At 35.5% G+C, this 27,916-nt stretch overlaps 1 protein-coding gene across 1 annotated transcript in view; it reads left to right on the forward strand.

Annotated features, from left to right (window-relative positions):
• Positions 1-27,916, forward strand: part of LOC102964258 — a 194,792-nt gene that overhangs the window by 146,582 nt on the left and 20,294 nt on the right. Inside the window, exons 66-73 of the mRNA XM_042965462.1 lie at positions 8,986-9,039; positions 9,855-9,959; positions 11,088-11,141; positions 11,735-11,839; positions 17,640-17,693; positions 25,518-25,622; positions 26,276-26,329; positions 26,706-26,810. Coding sequence (XP_042821396.1) covers positions 8,986-9,039; positions 9,855-9,959; positions 11,088-11,141; positions 11,735-11,839; positions 17,640-17,693; positions 25,518-25,622; positions 26,276-26,329; positions 26,706-26,810 — 636 coding nt within the window. The remainder of the gene's footprint in view (positions 1-8,985; positions 9,040-9,854; positions 9,960-11,087; positions 11,142-11,734; positions 11,840-17,639; positions 17,694-25,517; positions 25,623-26,275; positions 26,330-26,705; positions 26,811-27,916) is intronic.

The raw sequence follows: 27,916 nt of genomic DNA on the forward strand, positions 1-27,916 counted from the left end.
ATGGATGAAGCGGAGAAGCAAAGAGCGATATAGAAGACAAAATTATGGAGAATAATGAAGCAGAAAAAAAAGAGAAATATAGGCAAAAGAGCATGATACAAGACTTAGAGAACTCAGTGACTTATTAAAAAGGAATAACATCTGAATCATAGGAGTCCCAGAAGATGAAAAGAGGGGAAAGGGGCAGAAGGTTTATGTGAGCAAATTATAGCAGAAAACTTTCCTAATCTGGGGAAGGACACAGACATCAAGATCCAAGAAGCACAGAAAACTCCCATTAGACTCAACAAAAACGGACCATCAACAAGGCATGTCATAGTAAAATTCACAAAATACACAGACAAGGAAAGAATTGTGAAAGCAGCAAGGGGGAAAAAAGTCGTAGATCTATAAGGGAAGACAGATCAGATTCACAGCAGACCTATCCACAGAAAATTGGCAGGCAAGAAAGGAGTGGCAGGATATATTCAACATGCTGAATAGGAAAAATAAGCAGCAAAGAATTATTTATCCAGCAAGGCTGTCATTCAAAATAGAAGGAGAGAGAAAGGGTTTCCCAGACAAACATAACTAAAGGAGTTTGTGACCACTAAACCAGCCCTGCAAGAAATTTTAAGGGGGCTCTTTGGAGAAAAGATAAAACAAAAAAAGACCAAAAGCAACAAAGAATGGAAAGGACCAGAGATTATCACCAGAAACACCAACTCTACAGGCAACACGATGGCTCTAAATTCATATCTTTCAGTACTCACTCTAAATATCAATTTAGATTGGATATCTAAATTGGATATCTGAATTGGATATCTAAATATCCAATCAAAAGACATAGGGTATCAGAATGGATAAGAAAAAAGATCCATCTATATGCTGTTTATAAGAGACTCATTTTAGACCTAAACACACTGACAGATTGAAAGTAAGGGAATGGAGAACCATCTATCATGCTAATGGTCATCAAAAGAAAATTGGAGTAGACATACTTATATCAGACAAACTAGATTTTAAAATAAACACCATAACAAGAGATGAAGAAAGTCATTATATCGTAATTAAGGAGTCTGTCCACCAAGAAGATCTAACAGTTGTAAATATTTGTGTCACCAACGTTTCCACCCAAATATGTAAATCAATCACAAACATAAATTCATTGATAATAATACCGTAATAGTAAGAGACTTCAACACCCCACTCACAACAATGGACATATCACGTCAGCAGAAAATCAACAAGGAAACAATGGCTTTGAATGACACACTGGACTGAATGGACTTAACAGATATATTCAGAACTTTTCATCCTAAAGCAGCAGAACACACATTCTTCTCGAGTGCACAAGGATCATTCTCCAGAGTAGATCACATGCTGGGACACAAATCAGCCCTCAATGAGTACAGAAAGATCAAAATCATACCTTGCATGATTTTACACCACAATGCTATGAAACTCAGAGTCAACTAAAAGAAAAAATTTGGAAAGACCATGAATATTTGGAGATTAAAGAACATCCTACTAAAGAATGAATGGGTTAACCAGGAATTTAAAGAGGAAATTAAAAAGTACATGGAAGCCGATGAAAATGAAAACACGACAGTCTAAAACCTCTGGGATGGAGCAAAGGCAGTCACTCGAGGGAAATATATGGCAATTCAGGCCTTCCTAAAGAAGGAAGGAAGGTCTCAAATGCACAACCTAACGTTACACCTAAAAGAGCTGGGAAAAGAACAGCAAAAACAAACAAACAAAAACAAAAACAAAAAAATGAAAAAAAAAAAAACCCTAAACCAGCAGAAAAAGGGAGATAATAAAGATTAGAGCAGAAATCAATGATATTGAAATAGAAAAAAAAAACAGTAAAACAGATCAATGAAACCAGGAGGTGGTTCTTTAAAAGAATTAACAAAATGGATAAAACTGTAGCCAGACTGACAAAAAGAAAAAGGAAAGGACCCAAATAAATTAAATAATGAATGAAAGAGGAGAGACCACAACCAACACTGCAGAAATACAAGCAATAATAAGAATATCATGAGCAATTACATGCCAACAACTTGGGCAATCTGGAAGAAATGGACAAATTCCTAGAAACAAATAAACTACCAAAACTGAATCAGGAAGAAAAGGAAATTTGAACAGACCCATAACTGGTAAAGAAATTGAATCAGCAATCAAAAATCTCCCAAAAAACAGGAGTCCAGGGCTGGATGGCTTTCCAGGGGAATTCTACCAAACATTTAAAGAAGAGTTAACACCTATTCCTTTGAAGCTGTTCCAAAAAAAAAAAGAATGGAAGGGAAACTTCCAAACTCATTCTACGAGGCCGGCATTACCTTGATTCCAAAGCCAGGCAAAGCCCCCACTAAAAAAAGAACTACAGACCAATTTCCCTGATGAACATGGATGCAAAAATTCTCAACAAGATACTAGCCAACCAGATCCAACAATACATTAAAAGAGTTATTCATTCACAATCAAGTGGGATTTATACCTGGGATACAGGACTGGTTCAATATCCACAAATCAATGTGATACATCACATTAATAAATGAAAGGATAAGAACCACATGATCCTCTCAATAGATGCAAAGAAAGCATTTGACAAAATACAGCATCCTTTCTTGGTAAAAAACCCTAAAGAAAGTAGGGATAGAAGGATCATACCTCAAGATCATAAAAGCCATATATGAGAGATCCACTGCCAATATCATCCTCAATGGAGAAAAACTGAGAGCTTTCCCCCTAAGGTCAGCAACACGACAGGGGTGTCCACTCTCACCACTGTTATTCAACATAGTATTGGAAGTCATAGCCTCAGCAATCAGAAAACATGAGGAAATAAAAGCATCCAAATCAGCAAGGAGGAAGTAAAACTTTCACTCTTCAAAGATGACATGATACTCTTATGTGGAAACCCAAAAGATTTCCCCCAAAAAACTGCTAGAACTGACCCATGAATTCAGCAAAGTCGCAGGATATAACATCAATGCACAGAAATCACTTGCATTTCACTACACAATAATGAAGCAGCAGAAAGAGAAATCAAGAAATCAATCCCACTTACAGTTGCACCAAAAACCATAAAATACTGAAGAATAAACCTAACCAAGGATGTGAAAAATCTATACGCTGAAAACTATAGAAAGCTTATGAAAGAAATTGAAGAGAACACACACACAAAAGGAAAAATATCCATGCTCCTGGATTGGAAGAAAAAATATTGTTAAAATGTTGATACTACCCAAAGCAATGTACATATTCAGTGCAATCCCTATCAAAATAACACCAGCATGCTTCGCAGAGCTAGAACAAACAATCCTAAAATTTGTATGGAACCAGATAAGACCCCAAATAGCCAAAGCAATCCTGAAAAAGAAAACCAAAGCTGGAGGCATCACAATCCCAGACTTCAAGCTGTATTACAAACATGTAATCATCAAGACAGTATGGTATTGGCGCAAAAACAGACACATAGATCAATGGAACAGAATAGAGAACCCAGAAATGGACCCACAAACGTACGGCCAACTAATCTTTGACAAGGCAGGAAAGAATATCCAATGGAATAAAGACAATGTTTTTAGCAAATGGTGTTAGGAAACCTGGACAGTGACATTCAGAAGAAAAAACCTGGACCACTTTCTTACACCGCACACAAAAATAAACTCAAAATGGACGAAAGACAGGAAGCCATCAAAATCCTAGAGGAGAAAGCGGGAAAAAACCTCTTTGACCTCAGCTACAGCAACTTCTTACTTGACATGTCTCCAGAGGCAAGGGAAACAAAAGCAAAAATGAACTATTGGGACCTCATTAAGCACGGCAAGGAAAACAGTCAGCACAACTAAAAGGCAACTGACGGAATGGGAGAAGATATTTGCAAACGACATATCAGATAAAGAGTTAGTACCCAAAATCTACAAAGAACTTATCAAACTCAACACCCAAAAAATAAATAATCCAGTGAAAAAATAGACAAAAGACATGAATAGACATTTTTCCAAAGAAGACATCCAGATGGCTAACAGGCTTAAAAAGATACTCAGCGTCACTCATAATCAGAGAAATACAAATCAAAACCACTATGAGATACTACCTCACACCTGTCAGAAGGGCTAAAATTAACAACTCAGGCAATGACAGATGTTGGTGAGGATGTGGAGAAAGAGGAACCCTTTTGCACTGCTGGTGGGAGTGCCAACTGGTGCAGGCATTCTGGAAAACAGTATGGAGTTTCCTCAAAAAAAAGAAAAATGGAACTACCCTACAGCTGAGCAATTGCACTACTAGGTATTTATCCAAAGGATACAGGAATGCTTTTTGAAGGGGCACATACACCCCAGTGTTTATAGCAGTGCTATCAACAATAGCCAAAGTATGGAAAGAGCCCAAACATCCATCGACAGATAAATGAATAAAGAAGATGTAGTACGTGTGTGTGTGTGTGTGTGTGTGTGTGTATAATGGAGTGTTACTCAGTGATCAAAAAAGAATGAAATCTTGCCATTGCCATTTGCAATAACGTGGATGGAACTAGAGTGTATTATGCTAAGTGAAATTAGAGAAAGACAAATATCATATGACTTCTCTCATATGTGGAATTTAAGATAGAAAACAGATGAACACAAGAGAAGGGAAGCAAAAATAATATAAAAACAAGGAGGGGGACAAACCATAAGAGACTCTTAAATACGGAGAACAAACTGAGAGTTGGTGGAGGAGTTGTGGGTGGGGGGATGGGCTAATCGGGCAAGGGACATTAAGGCAGACACTTGTTGGGATGAGCGCTAGGTGTTATATGTAGGGGATGAATCCCTGGAATCTACTCCTGAAATTATTATTGCACTATACATTGACTAACTTGGATGTAAATTTTTAAAAAATTAATAAATTTTAAAAATGAAAACGAATACGATTAAATACTTAACCAGAAAAAAAGAAAATTGAATCAGACCATAATCCATATTCAAATTCTAAATAAATGTTGATAAAATATTAATCTTTGTTTATAGGTTTATGACTGTTATAATATTATTCATAAACTATACCTTTTGATGTCCCCCTTTATATCTGTTTAATGATTTGACTCTAAGTTATACTTTGATATTAATAACTGATGGTACGGGGGGCGCCTGGGTGGCTCGGTCGGTTAAGTGTCCGACTTCGGCTCAGGTCATGATCTCACAGTCTGAGTTCGAGCCCCGCGTCGGGCTCTGTGCTGACAGCTCAGAGCCTGGAGCCTGTTTCCAATTCTGTGTCTCCCTCTCTCTCTGCCCCTCCCCTGTTCATGCTCTGTCTCTCTCTGTCTCAAAAATAAATAAATAAAAAAAATAAAAAAAAAATAACTGATGGTACGGGTTTCTTTTTGCTTGTATATATGCCTCATATATCTTTGCCCATTCCTCTGTTTTCAATCTTCTTATCATTTGGTTGAAATATATTTTGCGAAATCATCATATAGCTGGGTTTTTAAGGAACCCATCTGACAATCGTTCCTTTTTTATTTTTTTTATTTAAAAAAAATTTTTTTTAAGTTTATTCATTCTTGAGAGACAGAGAGAGAGAGACAGAGCACAAGCATGAGAGGGGCTGAGAGAAAGGGAGACACAGAATCCGAAGCTGGCTTCAGGCTCTGAGCTGTCAGCACAGAGCCTGATGTGGGACTCGAACTCACGAACTGCCAAGATCATGACCTGAGCCGAGGTCAGACACTTAACCAAGCCACCCAGGTGCCCCTATCATTCCTTTTTTTTTTTTTTTAATTTTTTTGTAATGTTTATTTATTTTTGACAGAGAGAGAGAGAGAGAGACGGAGCATGAGCAGGGGAGGGGCAGAGAGAGAGGGAGACACAGAATCTGAAACAGGCTCCAGGCTCTGAGCGGTCAGCACAGAGCCCCACGAGGGGCTCCAACTCACAGACCGCGAGATCATGACCTGAGCCGAAGTGGGACGCTCAACCGACTGAGCCACCCAGGCGCCCCTATCATTCCTTTTTTAATGAGAAATTTCAGTTTGCTCAGATTTGGTGTAATACTGGATATATTTAATTTTATTTATTTAATCTTATGTTTATTATTTATTTTCTGTTGTTTTTTTTTTTCTTTTTTCTTAGGCTTATTATCACTGGTTTGTTCAAGTTGTCATTCATTATGTTTGTTTTCTTCCTAATTCTGAAGTTTCAGAGGAGGATCACATTTCATCAAGTCTTACATTTCTTTTCCTCCCATTCACTGTCATACTTACATATAATAACTATTACTGGCAATAAAATTATTCTCCATCAAGATAGCCTTTCCGATCAAATATTTCATTTCACTTTTATCCCTTCCCTCTCACCCCCCACGCAATCACAATAAGTGATTTAGAAGACTCTTATTCCTCCTACCATTTCCCCCACTCCCTACCATGAGACCTTGGGAATGTCTTTTACTTCCCCAACCATACAGTTTTAACTCCCACAAACAAACAACTCATAAAATTTCTCTTAGGGGTGTCTGGGTGGCTCATTCAGTTAAGCATCCAACTTTCGATTTCTCCTCAGGTCATGATCTCACAGTTGTGAGATTGAGCCCTGCATTGGGCTCTGCACTGAGCACAGAGCCTTCTTAAGATTCTCTCCCTCTCCCTCTGCCCCTTCTCTGCTTGCTGTGTGTGTGTGTGTGTGTGTGTGTGTGTGTGTGTGTGTGTTTCTCTCTCAATAATAAAAAAAAACTATCTTAAATAATTTCCTTTCTATTTCAAGATTCTTTAGCACTTAATATTACATATTCCATAAAAGATTACTTTCAAACTTCTAGAAAAGAAGGAAGCATCTGTTTTGACATCTCTGTGTTTCTACCACCTCAGGAGCATATATGTTTCTGCCCACCTATTTTCTTCCTTCGTGCTCTTTTAGGAGTCAGAGGAATTGGAATGCCCTCATGCTGGCCTCTACTGATCTTCACCAGGGTCTTCAGGATTCTAAATGCCAAGCTTTTCCCCAAATCTATTACTTTCTAGTTCTCTTCGTGCACTCTGACACCTCTCTGGTGCTTCCCTAGTTGAGAGGGGAAAGAATCCCATGCCCATTCTTTCTTCCAGGACACAACCAGAGCTGAAGGTTTGACATAGCCCTGGCAGCCTAGAGAGACCAGCAACATTTGAATTTCAAAGGCAGACAGCTTTGAGGTGGTAGTTAAAGGGATATGAGCCATCTTCCAGTCTCCATGTTCACAGAAGCCCTTCCAAAATTTTTATTAAAGTAAATACAAAAGAGTAAGAATAACATTATAAATAAAGGAAAATGATCAACTTCAGTTTTAAAAAATGCCCTTGTCACACAGATGTTTTAAATCTTACTAGTAGATTCCTCCTCTGCTGAGAAGAACTTGGAATATTTTAATGGAACAGAATTCCCTCCCAATTAGACGGCCTATGGCAGAGAGCCCTTTCATCTTGGGTCAGAATTTTCCCAGTAATAAGCCAGATGGGCAAAGGAAAGGATGAACAGAAAACCACAGTGACCCATGTACAAAGCCAGGCCAGAAATTGTAATCCTCTCCAAGGATCCCATCTCTTTTTCATGACAGACTTGATTACTTGTAATGACCCAGGTAAACCAGCACACATTTTCCATTTTGCCCTGACCTGTAGTTGGTATTGATGCAGAAGTTATTAGTGGCTAAGAATACTTTGAGAGACAAAGAATAAGGTCCAAAAATTCTCACCACAGAATTAACAACATTATTGGTAATTGATACACTTTTCTGGTTTTTCTTTGAGTATTTTGTAGGCACTCAAAAACAAGTTTGTTGAATTCATGAATAACTACATGTTACACCGTGTTTCCTATAACACTAGGTTATAGCTAGATTTTCTCATTAACATGGAGTATTATTTTACTATGGGGAAAAAAGCACTTTTCAGAAACTAAATGACGGGAATTAGCCACTTTTCTTCCCTGAGCATAATATATTGGAAATATTGGAGTATTACTTGTTTCAGGAAATAATTGTGCTTATTATCATTCAAGCTGACATCTTTCTTCTTCTACCTTCTTTTTTTTTAATGTTTATTTATTTTTGAGAGAGAGATGGAGAGACAGAGCATGAGGCAGGGAGGGGCAGTGAGAGGGGGAACCACAGAATCCGAAGCAGGCTCCAGGCTCTGAGCTGTCAGCACAGAGCCTGATGCAGGACTTGAACTCATGAACCGTGAGATCATGACCTGAGCCAAAGTCAGCTGCTCAACCAACTGAGCCATCCAGGTGCCCCTCTTCGTCTACCTTCTTATGAAGGGTGTAGCAAAGGTTAAGTTTTAGTGTGTGTGCACTTGTGTGTGATGTGCACATGCGTGTGTGTGTGTATGTGTAACCAGTTTTTATATTTTTTATATTGAGGTATAACTGACATATAACATTACATTCAGGCATACTGATTCAATATTTGTATATATTGCAAAATGATTACCATATTAAGTCTAGTTAACATCCATCATAATATACAGTTACAGATATTTTTTGTTTTGATGAGAACTTTTAAGATCTCTCAGGGTGCCTGGGTGGCTCAGACGATTGAGCATCCGACTCTGGATTTCAGCTCAGGTCACAATCCCAGGATATTGGGATTGAGCCCCGCATCAGGCTCCATACTGAGCTTGGAGCCTGCTTGGGATTCTCTCTCTCTCTCTCTCTCTCTCTCTCTCTCTCTCTCTCTCTCTGCCCTTCTCCCCTGCCTGCTCTCTCTTTGTCTCTCTCTCTCTCAAAGGAAAAAAACGTTAAAAAAATTAAGATCTACTCTCTTAGCAACTTTCAATATTAATATTTCAGTATTAAGTATAGTCATCATGCTGTGTATTACAACCCCATGACTTATTTTGTAACTAAAAGTGTGTACCTGCAAAAGGTTAAATTTTCTAAAGCAAATAAATACTGCTAAGTTTTTCTGCTCTATGCAACACATTTTCTTGGTCTCATTGTCATGTTTCTATCCAATTTATTCCTTGCCTTACAGTTAAAGGCAAGGTTGATCTGGAAAAGCTGATGAATGAAGTGAAATCTTTTTCGGGTGAGTAAGACATTACTTAAACATTTTTAATTAAATTCTAACCCTATGTTATATTTTGCATAGTGTTTTCCCAATATTATATCATAAATTTATTAATGTTGATATTTTACATATTGTCATGAAGTATTTCCATTCAACTTTACTTCTCCCTTTGACTTTGAATTATCTAGCATTTGGCTACAAAAGAAAATGGTGATATTTAAGTAATAATGATATTTTTTTGTAGTTTCTGCCAGTATTATATTCATCCTAACCAGTGTTTAAATCAGAGATTTAACAAACGGGCCACCCATGAATTGAATCCAGTCTGCAGTCAAGTTTTGTAAGATAAGGCAACACTGGCCCTACATTTCCTCACCACAATAACTGATGTATTTTCTCTTGGGACAAGGCATGTGCTAGTTTCACTCATTCCTTCTTTGTCTAGGCTCCTATAAGCTTTTGAGTTAATGACTACTGGCTTGAGTAGCCAAATATAGGTAGGCACAGAATATAGGAAGATGAATAAGTTTAGAAAATATTCTGCTTTAAATAATAATCACATGATTCAACATTAAAAAGAGAAAAACAGATTAAGTATCCTAAATTACTAGCCAATTATATAACCTGATTTTCTTCTATGGTGTCTTAGGAGGCCACTCTGTCTTTACGAAGAATCAAGGAATAAGTTTTGCCTCATTATTCTTAAACACTATTAGAATATATGAGAATATGAAAGTGAGGATGATATTCTTATAAGTCAGCCTTTTCATTATTTTGGATCATTATAATGTCCTAAAATTTCCATGTGTCAACAATCCGTTTTTCTTTCAAAGGAGACAAAGTTGATGCCAATAGACTTGAAAGTGTTTTCGAAAACTTGGGGATTAAGCTCACACCTAATGAACATTTGAACTTGCTGAAGACACTGCCACTTGATGGTGAGTCTTATGGGTGCTATTTTGGTGTTTTAGAAAGACTAGTTTTGTAGAAGTATATGAAAAATTACAAAATAAACTAAAAATGCTTGAAAACTGTTAAAAAGCTAATGCAAATACACAGAAAAATCTCACCACTTGGATTTTGATTTAAAAATCATCTGTCTAAAAATAAAAAATAAAATAAAATAAATTAAAAAATAAAAAATAAATAAAAATCATCTGTCTAAGCCTTTTCAGTTATGAGTTGCTATCAAAGGAAAAATTCATTACTCAGCCCTCAGGTTACTGATCAGCTGGATTTAAAAAAAAAAAAAAGCATTTAAAAAAAAGAAAAAAGAAAGAGAGGAAGGTGTCCAGTTTTCCCAGCACCAACTAATAGTTGTGTGTTTCTGCAGCATCGAATATATAGTTTATCAATAAGTGGGTAATATGGCACATTGAGAAAAGGCCATAGTTCTTAACTACAACAAAAAATTTCATAAAAAATGCTTTTAGTCCTCTAACCCAAAGATAATCATTATTAATATTTTCATACATTTCCTTCTAGTGCACAGTAGATACTAGATTGATAGATAATATTTATGTGTTATTAATTTATTTATAACTGTTATGTCTTCACAATGGTAACGTGTGTATTTATCATAGAAACCTTGATAGTGTAGATAAGTGAAAATAAAACCTCTCTATTCCCAACTCAAAGTGATAGCTACCGTGAAAAATGAGATGTATATTTTACAGTTTTCCATCTTTGAATATATGTCCTTTTTTTATTTGACAGCCTTGTGGATAAATCTTTGTAAGCATTCTGAAATCTTTTGAGATGAAATTCCTTTAAGTAGACTTACAGAATGGAAGATATTTTGTCTTCTCACTTGCCTTCCAGAATATTTATAATTTGAACTCCCACAAACAGTATTTGAGGCTGTTATTGTCCCTACATTCTCAATACAGAAGAACAACAACAAAAAAGAGTATCTCATGATTATGATTTCCAATTTACTCCTTTACCCCTGAGAGCAAACATTTTGGTGTATCTATTTATCTGTTTGTAATTTGAAATGTTCCTTACTCGAAGATTTCTAAACTCTTTCTTTCTGACTCTGTTTTCAAAATACCCATTTTTTATAGCTGATGGAAAAGTGTATAAGAAAAGGTTGATGAAGGGCCTAAAGTCTCTCAAACGTGAGTAAGAAGCACTGTGAAAAGACAGAATCTGAAACCTTTAGTTGTGTCGTTAAAATCGGAATCGTCCTTTCCTATATAGTTGTGTCTTTATTTATGTTTCTTTAGTAGATCTGCATTTTATCAGGTAAACCAAGTAGTTTCCTGCACTAATACTTTACAGAAAGTGTTAAACTGTCTGGGATTTTCCTACCTTAGCCCCAAAGAAACAAAATAAAGTACGAAGCAAAAGGTGAAGAATGAATGCTGTCAGATAAAGATTTCAATCAAAAGTAAAGGCAAATAATTTGAAAGTGCAGGCAACAAAAATACCCTTGTTTTATAGAATATTATGTCAGTCGCCTCTAGCTCTGGCTTTTCAGAATCCTAACATAAAAGTGAAAGGAAGTTTATTGTCCTATTAACTGAACAAAACTGGATTTTTGGTGTTTGCCTTGAAAATCTTAACAATAATGCTAAGAAATATGTGAAGTGTTCCTTATTATAATAAAACATATGCTTGATAAAGAGGAATAATAACACAGTAGAGTGAATGCACGGCCCCAGTTTTAGAAAGATTGTTTTACTATATTCCTTTCCTGCTCCTTACTTAGGAGGCAGTGTTGATGTCAATAAGCTGGACACTCTTTTAGAAAACATGGGAATCAGCATCACAGAAGGAGAATTCATGGATCTGATAGAAAGATTGCCAGATGATGGTGAGCACTGACATTCCCCCTTTACTTTTTAAGAGATATTTATTGTTTTCATCTTTATTGAGATGCAGTCAACATATAACGTTGTGTAAGTTTAAGGTGTAAACCTGTTGATTTTATATACTTGTATATTGCAAAATGTTTATGCCATAACTAACACCCCTGTTGCATCACATAATTACCTTTCTTTTTTATGGTGAAAACATTTATGATCTCTCTTAGGAACTTTCAAGTATGTAAGACAGTGTTATTAACTATAATCACCATTCTGTATTATAGTCTCAGAATTTACTCACATTAGAAATGGGAGTTTGTACCTTTAACCTAACATCTCCCCATTTCCCCACCTCCTCCCTCAGCCCCTCATAACCACAATTTTACTGTTTCTGTGAGCTCAGTTTTTTAGATTCCACATACAAGTGATATCATATAGTATTGGTCTTTCTTTTTCCAACTTATTTCACTTAGCACAATGCCTTCAAAGTTTATCCATGTCACAAATGGCAAGATTTCCTTTTTTTCTCATGGCTGAATAATTTTCTATTGTATATAATATACCACATCTTTCTCTAATCATCTCTTGACAGAGACATATCTTGGTTATTGTGATTAATGTTTCAATGAACATGGGAGTGCAGATATCTTTTTGAAATCCTCTTTCAAAGTGGGATTTTGAATCATATGCTGTGGGATTGCTGGATTATATGGTAACTCTATTTTTCATTACTTGAGGAACCTCTGTACTGTTTTCCACAGTGGTTGCACCAATTTATATTCCCACCAACGGTGAACAAGGGTTTCCCTTTCTCCACATCTCCATCAACATGTGTTATCTCTTATCTTTTTGATGATAGCCATTCTAACAAGTGTGAGGTGATATCTCATTATGGTTTTGATTTGCATTTCCCTGATGATTAGTAATTTTGAGCACCTTTTCATGTACCTATTGGCCATTTGTGTGTGTTCTTTAAAAAGATAGCCATTCAGTTTCTTTGCCCATTTTTTCCCTGGATTTTTGGGGGGTTTGCTACTGAATGTACAAGTTCCTTATATAGTTTGAATATTAACCCCTTACCAGAAATGCAGTTTGAAAATATTTTCTCTCATTCTGTAAGTTGCCTATTCATTTGTTTGATTGTTTCTTTTTCTGGGCCGAAGCCTTTTGGCGTGATGTAGTCCCACTTAGTAATTTTTTCTTTTCTTTTTCTTTCTCTTTCTTTCTTTCTTTTTTTTTTTTTTTTTTTTTTTTTGCTTGTGCTTTTTGTGTCCTATCTAAAAAAATAATTGCCAAGACATGTCAAGGAGCTTTCTTCCCTATGTTTTCTTCTGGAAGTTTTACAGTTTTCAGGTCCTACATTTAAGTCTTTAATCCATTTCAAGTTCATTTTTGTGAGCGGTATGAGATTATGGCACAGTTTCATTCTTTTGCGTGTGGTTATCCAGTTTTCCCAATACCATTATATCAGAGACTATCCTTTCCCTATTGAATATTCTTGGCTGCCTTGTTGACAGTTGACTGTATATGTGAAGTTTTATTTCCAGGCTCTCAATTCTGTTCTCTTGGCCCATGTATCTATTTTTATGCTGTACCATACTGCTTGATGAGCCTTGTAATAATAGTTTGAAATCAAGAAGGGTAATGCCTCCAGCCTAGTTCTTCTTTCTCAGTATTGCTTTGGCTGTTCAGGGTCCTTTGTGGTTCCATATAAATTAAGGATTTCTTTGTATGTCTATGAAAAAAATACCATTGAAATTTTTATAGGAATTGGATTGAATCTATAAATGACTTTTGGTAGTATAGACATTTTAACAATATTAATTTTTCTGACCCACGAATATGAGATATATTTCCATTTGCTTGTGTCTTCTTCGATTTCTTTCATCAAGGTTTTGTAGTTTTCATTATATAGATCTTCCACCTCCTTATTTAAATTTATTCCGAAGGGGCGCCTGGGTGACTCAGTCAGTTAAGTGTCGAACTCTCAATCTCAGTTCAGGTCTTGATCTCCGGGATGTGAGTTCAGGCCCCACATTGGGCTCCGCACTGGTTGTGAAGCCTATTTGTAGATAGATAGATAAATAGATAGATAGATAGATAGATAGATAGATAGATACATAGATACATACATACATACATACATACATACATACATACATACATTTATTCCCAAATATCTTGGTTTTTTTATGCTATTGTGAGTGGTATTGTTTTCTTTATATCTTTTTCAGATATTTCATTGTTAGTGTATAGAAATGCAACTGATTTCATTATGCTAATTTTGTATCCTGCAACTTTACTAAATTCATTGATTAGTTCCAACAGTTTTTTGGTGGACCCTTCAGGACTTTCTATATATAAGATGTTGTAATCTGCAAACAAAGACAATTATGCTTCTTCCTTTCCTATTTGGATGCTTTTTCTTCCCCTAGACTGATTGCTTTAGAATAGACTTCCAGTATTGTGTTGAGTAGAGGTGGTGAGAATGTGTACCCTTGTCTTGTTCACAAGGCTCATTTTCTTATAGGCTTTTCTTTCTCACTTCAAACCAGTGGGTTGAGTTTTTTTTTTAATAAAATAGAATAAAATAGTAAAGCTAGATATTGTTTCATGAGTCTTCATGATCACATGTGTGTGTGCGCACGTGCTCAGAGTTCTTAGTATGGTTTACAGTAAAAATTTTTGAAAATCACTGGCTTAAATGATAGTAATATAACAGTTCTATTTTCAGGCTCTTTCCACACTGTTCCTGTATGATTCCACTTAACCATATGTATTTAAGATTTCAAGGCTTTTATCTCAAACCTATACTTATTTCATACATTTCAGTTTAGGACACTGAAGTCTTTTTATGTACCATGGCAGGGGCAAGATCTGATAATATAAAAATTTAGTTAAAGTAAGGAATAATAAAATTTATATATATATATATATATATATATATATATATATATACATACATATACATATATGCATGTATATACATATACATATCTTAAATTTATATATATATACACACATGTATACATATGCATATATCCATATATATATATACACATATGTATATATATATATATATATACACACATACCTTAAATGTTTTGTTTCCATGAAAAAAATTGAGCCAATGCTATTTTAATTTAATGTAGCCATGCTCTTTGGAGATTTTCTTGCACAAATATACCCATTTGTCATCTACACTCCCATTTTCTGTTTCTCTCTTTTCTTAAGTTTTTTTAAAATTTATTTTGAGAGAGAGTATGCATGTGTGTGCATGAGCTGGGGAGGGACAGAGAGAGAGGGAGAAGAAGAGGGAGGGAGGGGAGAGAGAGAGAGAGAGAGAGAGAGAGAGAGAGAGAGAGAGAGAGAGAGAGAGAGAGAGAGAACGAACCCCAAGCAGGTTCCACACTGTCAGCGCAGAGCCTGTTGTGGGGCTCATCCTCATGAACTGTGAAATCATAATCTGAACTGAAACCAAGAATTGGACGCTTAACTAGCTAAGCCATCCAGGCACCCCCCATTTTTAGTTTCTCTTAAGTGGAGCAAAGTGCTTTTTTAAACGTTGAGCAGAATTTTCCATCAGAATCCATCTAGATCTTAATTCTTCCCCCAATTTTTTTATAGTTCTTTATCCACACCAAATTCAACACAACTATATTTTAGCAATTTGCCTCTACATAAACTCTCTAAAACATTCAAATTTGTTTTTATGGTAATAACTCCCTTTTCCATTTATAGTTCCTCAGTTTATATAATGATTAAGTTATCAATTTAATAATAAGTACACCTCTTTATAAAAAGAAGCCTGGAAACAAGTTCAACAACTCAACCCATAAGAACACAGATGTGCTGGCTTACTAAAAGTGTAGCCTAAATGTCCATCAACTGATGAATGGATAAAGAAATTGTGGTTTATATACACAATGGAGTACTACATGGCAATGAGAAAGAGCGAAATATGGCCCTTTGTAGCAACGTGGATGGAACTGGAGAGTGTGATGCTAAGTGAAATAAGGCATACAGAGAAAGACAGATACCATATGTTTTCACTCTTATGTGGATCCTGAGAAACTTAACAGAAACCCATGGAGGAGGGGAAGGAAAAAAAAAAAAAAAAAAGAGGTTAGAGTGGGAGAGAGCCAAAGCATAAGAGACTCTTAAAAACTGAGCACAAACTGAGGGTTGATGGGGGGTGGGAGGGAGGGTAGGGTGGGTGATGGGTATTGAGGAGGGCACCTTTTGGGATGAGCACTGGGTGTTGTATGGAAACAAATTTGACAATAAATTTCATATATTGAAAAAAAAATAAAAGAATGAAAAAAAAGGAAAAAAAAGTGTAGCTTACTAGATATAAAAGTTTAGCATACCATCAGCATCAGTATGAATGATGAATATAGTTCAGGCCATCAGGTTGATTAAACGGAGATCAATTAAGAGATCTCCTATATCAACAAATCCATATTGAGACATAGATTTCCCAGTGGAAATCCAAATTCAACATATGAAAAGTAAACTATTTTCCCTGTTAAATTCATTCCTAGTTATTTTCTTATTCCTCTGCTGCTGTCATCTACCCACAATTGCCCATGAAATAAGCCACAAACTATCTTTGACTTATGTTCCCTCATTTTCCCTCCTAAACATATCCCAAAGACATATTCTCTGACTTTGCTACCCTACTGATGAATCTTCATCATCCTTCACTTACTGCTACAGAAGGCTCCCGATTGGTGTAACAGCCACTGGTCACACTGCCTTAAATTCATTCTGTGTACACTAGCCTGAATGACTTAACCAGAGTGAAAATCTGACTTTGTCATTCCTCCGATTAAAACCTTTCAATGGGGGTGCCTGGGTGGCTCAGTCAGTTAAGTGTCTGGCTCAGGTCATGATCTCACAGTTCCTGAGTTCAAGCCCTGTGTCAGGCCTTGCACTGTTAGCGTGGAGTCTGCTTGGGATAGTCTCTCTCTCTGCCCCTGGTCTGCTTGCTCTCTCTCTCTCTCAAAAATAAATAAATAATAAACATTAAGAAATTTTTTAATTAGAAAAAAGACTTTCAGTGAACCCCTCTTACCTTATATGCATCAAGTCTTGCAATATTCCAGACACAGTGCTAAGCATTTTTATGATAAATTAATTTATTCATTCATGTAACAATGTCTATTGAACACCTAACACCTAGCAGTCTCTATTTTAGCCTTAGGAGTACAGCCATAAACAAAACAAATTAATGTAAATTTTGTGGAGCCAAGATTTTTATCTTTTTTTTCCCCACTACTCTATTCCCAAATCCAGGCAATCTGATGTCAGTGTCTAAACTGTTGGTTCCAACCAATCTCTTTCAAATCATCTTTCCACTCCCTTCATGACATTTTTCCCTCAAGCAAAATTTAAAAGCTTTAGTTTTACCACACACTCTGCTCTTCATTGATCCTTTTCCTGAAATTTTTTGTCTTTCTCCAATGATAGAAAGCAACATAATACCACAGACAATAGTTTTAAATGTATACCAGTCATGTGTTATCAGCCATTCCTAAAGAAACATGGAGTTCGAAACAGAACGAATCCAAAAGACTTAAGAGAACATTTTACCTAAGATAAACTGTATGATTCAAACAATCTTAGTGTCCCTTGCAGATAATGGAGCTATCTATCAAAATCCAAGAATTATAAATTTAAAAAAGGACAAGATATAGTGAATGGCTTTCATCTAGGCTCTACTCTAGTTCATAATTTAAGTGTTTTATGCTTTATTTTTTTTTGAGTTTGGATTTTTCAGTGTGTAAATTTTGTCTTGAATTGTAGATAAAGGGAAGGTCAAACTAGATACGTTGATTGAAGAATTGAGTTCTGTTTTAGGTAAGTGAAAAGTTACTTAATTCTTTACACGGTTCAAATGATATTTTCTACCATCCCTTTATTTGTTAATTTCACTATTTTGACCTTTCATTGATTAAATATTTCTACCTGCTTTGATAACCTATTTATTTTTGATAGTCTGTGCTTTTGCAACAGAGGTACTAGGTCTTTACCTATGAGAAGAAATTTCAAAATTTAGGTTATAACTGAGATACTACATGTAGACATAATTATTTGAATAGGTCATCAACAACATAATTTTCTGCGCAGTGATATTAGCCTTATATTATTATATGTAGTATTTTCCTCCAACATGAAGATGTGCCTTTTATTATAAATAAGGAACAATATATATTTTTAAGTCTGGTATTCACTCCGCATAATACAGCAGGTGACCTTAGGTCTTTGTTTTTCATCTGGCAATAGAATATGGTACTGTCCAAATACATTTTGTTCTGTCTTTCACAATTTGTATTCTTTTGATAATGTTGTATTATAGCAACAGACTTTTCTTAATAATGTGAGAATGTTTTTATTCCTAATTCCACCATTTGATCCTCACTCAACCATAGCCCTAGGAGAGATTACCAGGAACTGTCCAGACCTTCACCATTATTGATTTTCTTTGAGATGAGCTGACATCTGAATGTCAGGATAGTTTCGTCCTGGTTTTGTCTCTGAATCATTTGTTTAATTATTTGTTCATACAGCAGCTACATAGAAGCATTTAAGACTCTGAAAAGCAGAACTCAAACAGCTGTGACACAAACAAAACTAGCTGAAGGTGTTATAAGAAGGAAATGGAAGGCAGTCTAGAATCATGGTCCAGTATTTCTTAGGCCTGAAAGAAAACTAGTCCCAATAATGCCTTAAGTCTACCTTACATAATCAAGTTATCTTTTCTTAGATAAATTGGTCTATGGTATGAATCTAAGAACAATACGCACTATTAACAATGGGGCAAATCCCCCTCTAGTCAAAAGAAAATTGAAGGCAATTCTATCATTTATCCTGGGAATTTTACCTGGCTTATTGTACTGAATAATAGGGCATGGACTGTATGATATGCTCAGTCAGCCACAAATTTTTTTTATTACTGTAGATGGAATACGTTATACTTAGGAATCTGTTCCACTAGATATTATTTATTTCCCCAGAAAAGTTTCTAATCTCATGGACTCTTTATAAGAAGGCAAGGTCCATCAAGAGTATTGGAAAGTCATGCACAATTCATACACATAAATTGTCACTTAACCCCACAGCAGTTCTTTAAATTGATTTGCTAGTAAAAGGATGAGTTATAGAGTTAGGATTGTCCTAACTGTAGCAAACTGATTGTCTCTAGTAAAACTTAAACTTTAATAAGTTATTGGTAGTAGTAAGGGAGATCATGATAGGCTAAATCAGAAGTATATAATTAAGTAATAAAAAGAATAAATATGACAAAATAAGAATAAAAATACGTGAAAAGTATACAAAGCACTGATAATCAGTGTTTTCTTATTCTCATGATCTTACATGGAAGCTGTCTACTTCATGCAGTTTTCCGCTTGTTCTGAGGATCTCGGATTTGGGGTCAGCAGGTGAATTATATGAACCACCTGCTTCTTGGACTCTCTGAAGAACCTCAGTTTGAGGTCTTTAATGTAATTTTCCAATTCTGATAATGTCTCTTAAATATTCCCAGAAGTTTTTGTGTTCAAAAGACAGTGAAATTTCTGAATAATAGGCAAAACTTCTTGTATAATCATGAATAATTACCAAAAGAAAATATATTGCCCTACAATTGAATAGATAAGATGGAATGCTCTAGGTAGGTAACAGGACATCTAAAAGTTTGTTAACCACTATGTGTGCTATGGATTTTTGACAAAAGAGTGTTTCAACCCATCCAGAAAATAAACATAATATTATTAGTACATATTCATAACTCAGAAGCAACTATATAAAATCCATTTGGAAATGCCAAAATGGTCCCTCAAGGTATAGTTCTAATTCAGGGCTCAAGGTTACAGATTTTCCAGAGTTATTTTTATTTCAGAGGAGGCATGAATTGGTGATGTCCTCTAATATAATACAAAATATCTTAATCAGTTTTTAATAATGTGGCAAATTTGGGGCACCTGATTGAGCGTCTGACTCTTGATTTTGGCTCAGGTCATGATCCCAGGGTCATGGGTTTGAGGACCACATCAGGCTCCATGCCTAGCATGAAGCCTGCTTGGGATTTTCTCTCTCTCTCCCTCTCTCCCTCTCTCTCTCAAAATAAAATTAAAAATACAATAATGTGGGGTTTTTATTCCTACAGTGATATGTTGTTTTATGTAGGATTGTGGCAAATAATCAATTTGAAATGTATGCAAGGAGGTAAAAATCCTGACTTTGCTGGATCTTATTGTCATGGATATTATAATCTGACCATTCCAAATATTTCTTTACAAAATTGAAGTCAAATTTTGTGATTCTATAATGGAATCTTTGAATCTGATCCTACACATGTTTTTCTTATCTATAAGAGGTCACTCAGAAAGAACTTTAGTTTAGGGACGCCTGGGTGGCTCAGTTGGTTAAGCATCTGACTGTTGGTTTTGGCTCAGGTCATGATCTCGTGGTTCATGAATTTGAGCCCCATGTCCGACTCTGCACTGACAGCACAGAACCTGCTTGGATTCTATCTTTCTCTCTACCCCTCCCTACTTGCATGGGTGAGCATGATCTCTCTCACAATAAATAAATAAACTTAAAAAAAAAAAAACAAACACGAACTTTAGTTTTTAATATGAAAAAATGAGCCACAGACGGGAAGGACATATTTGCAAAACACATATCTGATAAGGGACTTATATCCAAAATATTCAAAGAATTCTTAAAACTAAACAATAAGAAAACAACCCTAATTAAAAAGTGAACATGGGCACCTGAGTGTCTCGGCTGAGCATCTGACTTCACCTCAGGTCATGATCTCATGGTTTATGAGTTCAAGCCCCGCATTGGGCTCTCTGCTGTCAGCCCAGACCCTGCTTCAGATTCTCTGCCCCATCTCTCTCTGCCCTTCCCCTGCACACTCTCTCTCTCTCATAAATAAACAAACATTTTTTAAAAAGTGAACAGAAGATCTGAATATTCACCTCACCCAGGAAGATATACAGATGGCAAATAAGGATATGAAAAGATGGTCAACATCATATGTCATTAGGGAATTGCAAATTAAAACAATGAGAGAATGCTACGTACCTATTAGAATGGCTAACAAGAGGAACTCTTATTCATCGTTGGTGGAATGCAAAATGGCAGAGTCACTCTGGAAGACAGTTGGGCAATTTCTTACAAAGCTAAACTTAATCGGTATTACCATAAGATCCAACAGTTGCAAATTAGGTATTTACCCAAATGAGCTGAAAACATGTCTACACAAAAGCCGCACACAAATGCTTATAGTAGCTTTATTCATAACTGCTGAAACTTGGACGCAAATAAGATGACCTTCAATTAAAGAATGAATAAACAAATGGTGGTACCTTCACATAATGAAATATTATTCAGTTATAAAAGGAAATGAGCTATCAATCTATGGAAAGACATGAAGGAATCTTAAATGCATACTGCTAAATGGAAGAAGCCAGTCTGAAAAGGCTACATACATATTGTGTTATTCCAACATATTACATTCTGGAAAAGGGAAAACTATAGAGACAGTTAAAAGATCAGTGGTTTCCAGGAGTTTACGGGGGGTGGCATAGGAAGGAGTGATGGACACAAGAGTCACAAGGGAATTTTAGTTCAGTGAAACTGTTCTGTATGTTACTGTAATGGTAAATACGTGACATATTGCACTTGTCAAAACCCATAGAACTGTATGATGCAAAGGGTAAACACAAAGGATATAGCTGGATCAGTAAGAGAAAAACACGTAGGCAGCTTCTAGAAGAATCTATGTGAAGGCTTCCTATGCTCTCCTTCTTATGAAGGGTCACACATAACATACTTTCCCTCCAGCAGCAAAAATGCAGTTTCACATGTGTGCCCAGGGAAGCCCATTAAGCCCTCAGTGCCCAAGGTTTTTTATTGGAGGCTTGTCACATAGGCACCCTCTGCCTAACAACTCTCAATATACCAGACTCCCAGAAGAAAAACAAATATTCACCATAAATCGCATTGTTTGCACAAGTCTAGGCACAGTGACTTAGGCTTATCAGTTGATATTGGAGGGAACATTCTGAAATCCGAGTTCCCATATGCCAGCCAAGTACCACCTGGCAAGCAGGCTCTTGTAAAGATCGCAGACTTAGGTTTGCTGTGTTAACTCTTTTCTGCACAGTCTATTTAATAAGATGATCTGCTACAGCATTCTCTCTAGTCATTTTATCATCTATTTTACTGTGGACTTCTTCCTTTATGATAGCAATTTCTTTGAGCAGCATCAAAGCACCAAGTAATAATTACTACAAAAGTATGTCACCTATCCTTTAGTTTTACCAGTTTGAAATCTCTAGAAAGGGCAATGTTCAGTCACTTGAACCAATATTATATCAGTTAAGGACTTGGATCTTTCAAGAGAAACTAAACCAATTATTGCATATTTAGCCTACTGTGTCCCTTTTCACTTTTAAGACAAGACCCACCAACAAATAATATTAAATCAGAGTGTGGTACTGAAGTTTCCAAATGATCTGTTTAGGATATGGACTCTTCTTGAACTCCAGAAATTGTAATTACAGAAGTAGAATTCTTCTCCACTGGTGAAGGAAATAGAATCACTGGATTGAGAGTGATATGATAGTAATCATATCTCCACCATTGATAGTAATATGGGGAGAAAGTAGCAATAGTCCATTATTAGTAACCAACTAGTCAAAACAATATTGGATAGTTTCAGGTAGCAGTAGAGATTATAATTGTATATCGTGCTGTCAGATTTAAATATGATCTTAATGTGAGATCTGAAGATGTTTTGACTAACTTTAGAAACGGCTGTTTCTGGGGCGCCTGGGTGGCTCAGTCGGTTAAGCGGCCGACTTCGGCTCAGGTCATGATCTCGCGGTCCGTGAGTTCGAGCCCCGCGTCAGGCTCTGTGCTGATAGCTCAGAGCCTGGAGCCTGTTTCAGATTCTGTGTCTCCCTCTCTCTGACCCTCTCCCGTTCATGCTCTGTCTCTCTCTGTCTCAAAAATAAATAAATGTTAAAAAAAAAAAATTTAAAAAGAAACGGCTGTTTCTCTGAAGCAAGGAGGATACAGCCAAGGCTACTGAATTAAGGGATAATCTATAATAAGCGATGGTCTTTGTGTATTGATGTGCTATGTTAATGCTCCTGAAGTGTCACCTGACCTCATGCACTGATAATCTAGAATGAATCAATCTGACTCTTGTCTTGAAGGGTACTCTCTTTCTCAAAACAAAAATTTCACATAAAGAGCAGTTTATAGTTTAAAATTATTATTAAACATACAAAGAAACAAGTCACCATGAGTAAGACCCCCATAATGAACAGCATTTAGCAGATGAGCAGAGATTTTAGATTTTGGTTTTTTTATTTTTATTTTTTAATATTTATTTATTTTTGAGACAGAGAGAAAGAGAGCATGAACGGGGGAGGGTCAGAGAGAGGAAGACACAGAATCTGAAGCAGGCTCCAGGCTCTGAGCTGTCAGCACAGAGCCCGATGCAGGGCTCGAACCCACGGACTGTGAGATCATGACCTGAGCCAAAGTCGGACGCTCAACCGACTGAGCCACCCAGGTGCCCCGAGATTTTAGATTTTGGAATTATCAGACCAAAAATTATTAAATAAGCATGCTTAATATAGTTTAATAATCAAAAGAGAGGCTGGAACACATAAGTAAAGAGCAAGCAATTTGGTAAAGAACCAAAAAGACTTTTGAGAGGTGAAAATAGTAAAAATTTAAAACATTTGTCCGTTTCTTCCAGATTGTCTGGTGTATTGACATATAAAATTTCATAATACTCTTTTATAATTATTTGTATTTCTGTGGTGTTGATTGTAATCTCTCCTCTTTTACTCATGATATTATTTATTTGGGTCCTTTCTCTTTTCTTTTTGATAAGTCTGGCTAGGAGGCTATCAATTTTATTAATTCTTTCAAAGAACCAGCTCTTAGTTTCATTTATCAATAATAGCCAAACTATGGAAATAGCCCACGTGTCCATCAACTGATAAATGGATAAAGCAGATGTGTATATATACAGTGGAATAATACTCAGCCACCAAAAAGAATGAAATCTTGCCATTTGCAACAATGTGGATAGAGCTAGAGTGCATTATACTAAGTGAACTAAGTCAGTCAAAGAAAGACAATACCATATGATTTCACTAAGATGTGGAATTTAAGAAACAAAACAGATGAACATATGGGAAGGGAATAAAAAAGAGGGAAGAAAACCTTAAGAGACTCTTAATGGTAGAAAACAAACTGAGGGTTGATGGAGGGAGGTGGGCAGGGGATGGGCTAAATAGGTGATGGGCATTAAGGAGGGCACTTGTTGGAGTGAGCACTGGATGTTATATGTAAGTGATGGATCACTAAATTCTACTCCTGAAACCAATATTACAGTATATGTTAACTAACTAGAATTTAAATAAAAATTTGGAAGAAAAAAAAGACACTGGACTATTACTCAGCCACTAAAAAAATAAATAAATATAATATTTGAAGGATTTATAAATAGCTGAAGAAAGAACTAAGGAACTTAAGAAATTACAAGGCGTATAGCACAGAAAGACAAAGAAATGGAGACTATGAAAGAGAGGTTAAGAGACACTGAGGATAGATAAGAAAATCTTATATATATCTATTTGGAATTCCAGGAAGAAAAGAGAAAGAAAACAAGACAGAGGCAATATTTGAAGAGAACTTTCCAGAACAGATAAATAGTATAAATCTAATGAAGCCAAGTGACTCTTAAGCAGAATAAATAAAAAGAAATTTATACTAGACATATGCACTTGAAATATGCAACATACCTAATTTATGAACTGAAAGTTTAGGATTCTAGGCAGCAAACTTCAGAGATTCCCTTTACACTGATTTAAACAAAAGTCTTAATTAAACCAAAATTGTTTTTCCTTCTTAAAGTTACAAAAGTATAATAATCAAAAGATTATTTACCATAAAAATAGTACAAAACAAAAATTATTGTGGAAGCCTGAGGCTCTGTTTTGAAACATACTTTTTAACAAGCATCACTATGTGTGTTTTTATATATATTATATTAATTTTTAATTCATATTAAGGCATATAATCTTTGTACCTTTCTAGATTTATGTGCCTAACATTATACTGCTCCTAACATAATTACAATTTCAAACCATCAGGAGAACTACTTACATTTCTATTTTGTGAAGAAAAGACCCAAATTATTATTTTATTATTTATATATTTATAAACCAGCCAAGGTGATAATAAATTTTAATTTTGGGGGGTGCCTGGGTGGCTCAGTCGGTTGAGTGTCCGACTTCAGCTCAGGTCATGTGTGATTGGATCACATTCATGAGTTCGAGCCCCACATTGGGCTCTGGGCTGGCAGCTCAAAGCCTGGAGCCTGCTTCAGATTCTGTCTCCCTCTCTCTCTGCCCCTCCCCCACTCATGCTCTGTCTCTCTCTCTCTCAAAAATAAATAAACATTAAAAAAAGGTTTTTTTATTTTTTTTGTTTGTTATAGATTATGTGAATCTTAAGTACCCATGAAATTATCTTAATGGCACATGAGTAAAAATATTGCTAGTTAACAGCATTTGATTGTAATCAAACTCACTAATTTTGTGTTCTTCGCAAGTTCTTTTTTATCACCATTTCTGTCTTTTCTAGGAAAGCAAATTGATGTCAGTGATGTAGACAGTGCTCTGAAAGACATGAAAGTGGAGGTCACAGACAAGGAATACTTTAATTTAGTAAAAACTCTACCAGTTGATGGTAAGGATTTAAAGTATATATGTATACTTCAAGGGGTTTAGACTACTTGCCTGTGAGATTTTCTTCTAAAATGCTGTCAGATTGTTACAGGTTGTTTTGTTTTATTTAATCATTTTTGAAAAGTTTTAACATTATTTAGAATAATTCTAAATAATTATTTTAGAATAAAACTAAAATTTTAGTTTTTATTTTAGAATAAAAACTAAGTGACCCAAAAAACCAGGGTCATTTCATTTTCATTATGGTAATCAATAGCTATTTCACTTAATCTTGCCAATAAGATATGTGTATTGTTGTCCTTGGTTCCATTAATATTCCTGAGAGTAAGTGGAAAAATGTAAAAATGGAAAAAGAAAGAATGTAAGGAAAGAAGTCAAAGGTAAAAATAAATCAAATGAGATATGTTTTATAAGTTTTAAACCACTAATCCTTGCCTTTTATGCAAAAGTGAATAAATTTGCCTCATTAAAAATCTTTCTCCAAACCAACTTTGTCATTATTTGAGAGGAAATTAGGTACATTTCAGAAAAATCATTAAAAAGTCTATTTTTTTTGAAATTATGGAAATAGGGAGAAAATTGTAGAATATTTATTATTTAGGTGAATCTCCCTTATTATTTTTCTCTGACCGTGAATCATGTCTTTTCTTACAGCTGAAGGAAAGGTGTATCAAAAAAGGCTGCTGGATGGTGTGAAGGCTCTTCAAAGTGAGTGAGAAGTATGATGAGAAAGCAGATATATCTGTGATATTCTCTTATTTTTCATATACACTGATTTATTTTTATTACGTTAAAAATTTCACATGTGTATTTCCCAATATTTATGGATATGTGGTATATGCCATAAATCCCTAGGAAATTACCCAGCCCCTTTCGAACTTGCACTATGTTGATATGAACAACAAGATACAGTCTGAGGATGAGACTCTCCATCTAGTCTTAAAATTGACCCTCCTTATACCGTTGACTAGCTTTTACTGGACCTTAAAGTCTTCATGAGTAAAGTGATAACCATAATATACATGAATTAGTAAGGAGTTTTTCTGCATCTTGGTTGTTTTTATGATAATTTGTCTCTCCTAAGGAGGAAAGGTGGCTATGAATAACCTCGTCCCATTTCTGGAAAATATGGGGATTAAGCTGTCACACAAAGAACTTGAAGATTTTTCACAAAACCTACCAGTTGATGGTGAGCATTGCACATAAAAATGCATTCCCTTTAGGACAGCTTGGGTTTGAGAGTATCCATAGACCAGTGATAGTGTTTATTTAGTATCAACAGGGCATTTTTTAAAGGATGTGGCTGAATTCAAGTTTCACGTGAAAGTACATCCTGTCTCTTCTTTAAGAGAGTGTTCTACTATGAATAATTAAAATTGGTGAGAGTACTGACAAACCATTCTCAGATCAAAGAATAAAGAAGAAAATGAAAACAGAATGAGAAACATTTCAAAGAAACACTAAACAATAAGAGAACAGCCTATGATGAAGAATGATTCAAATTGACTAATGGTTGGGGTGCCTGTGTGCCTCAGTTGGTTGAGTGTCCGACTCGATTTCAGCTCAGGTCATGATCTCATGGTTCATGGGTTCAGGCCCTGCATCAGGCTCTGTGCTGACAGTGTGGAACCTGCTTGGAATTCTCTCTCTCCTGTTCTCTCTGCTCTTCTGCTGTTATCTCTCTCTCTCTCTCTCTCTCTCTCTCTCTCTGTCTCTCTCTCAAAAATGAATAAAAACATTTAAAATGTTTTTAATAAAAATAAATATAAAAAATAAAAATATTTAAAACATTGACGGATGGTTATTTCCAGTATATATGCCTCAGCTATTCTGATATAGTCAGAAAGACTAAAAAGGGATAGAGAGAAACATACTAAGAATTTTAAAAACATACTAGATATCAAGCATAATAATACTATTACAATATGTTATATATAACATGAGATTAAGATGTTGAAAATATTAATAAAATGAACATTTTTCCAGTGTAAAATAAATAAATTACCTATGTTGAACAAAGAAGGGAAAAAAATCGAGAGACCAATAATAATAATTGCAAAAACCTATCAAATAATTGCATCTATCAACTGTCCACCACCACCTATCACTCTAACAAAAGGTGACAGGCACAGAGAGTTTTAGGAGTAAGTTCTTTCAATTCTTCAATTTATTTTAATACTATCTAAACCGGTCCAGAGGATTCCAGTTTGAGATGATGAAAAAACCAAAATCTGTCTAGTTTTTCTTTCCTCCAATACCTAACAAAGTGAACAAGAACAAAGAGCTACAGGCAGA

This window comes from Panthera tigris, chromosome E1 (genome assembly GCF_018350195.1).
Source record: "Panthera tigris isolate Pti1 chromosome E1, P.tigris_Pti1_mat1.1, whole genome shotgun sequence".
In the NCBI taxonomy this organism is placed as follows: Eukaryota; Metazoa; Chordata; class Mammalia; order Carnivora; family Felidae; genus Panthera; species Panthera tigris.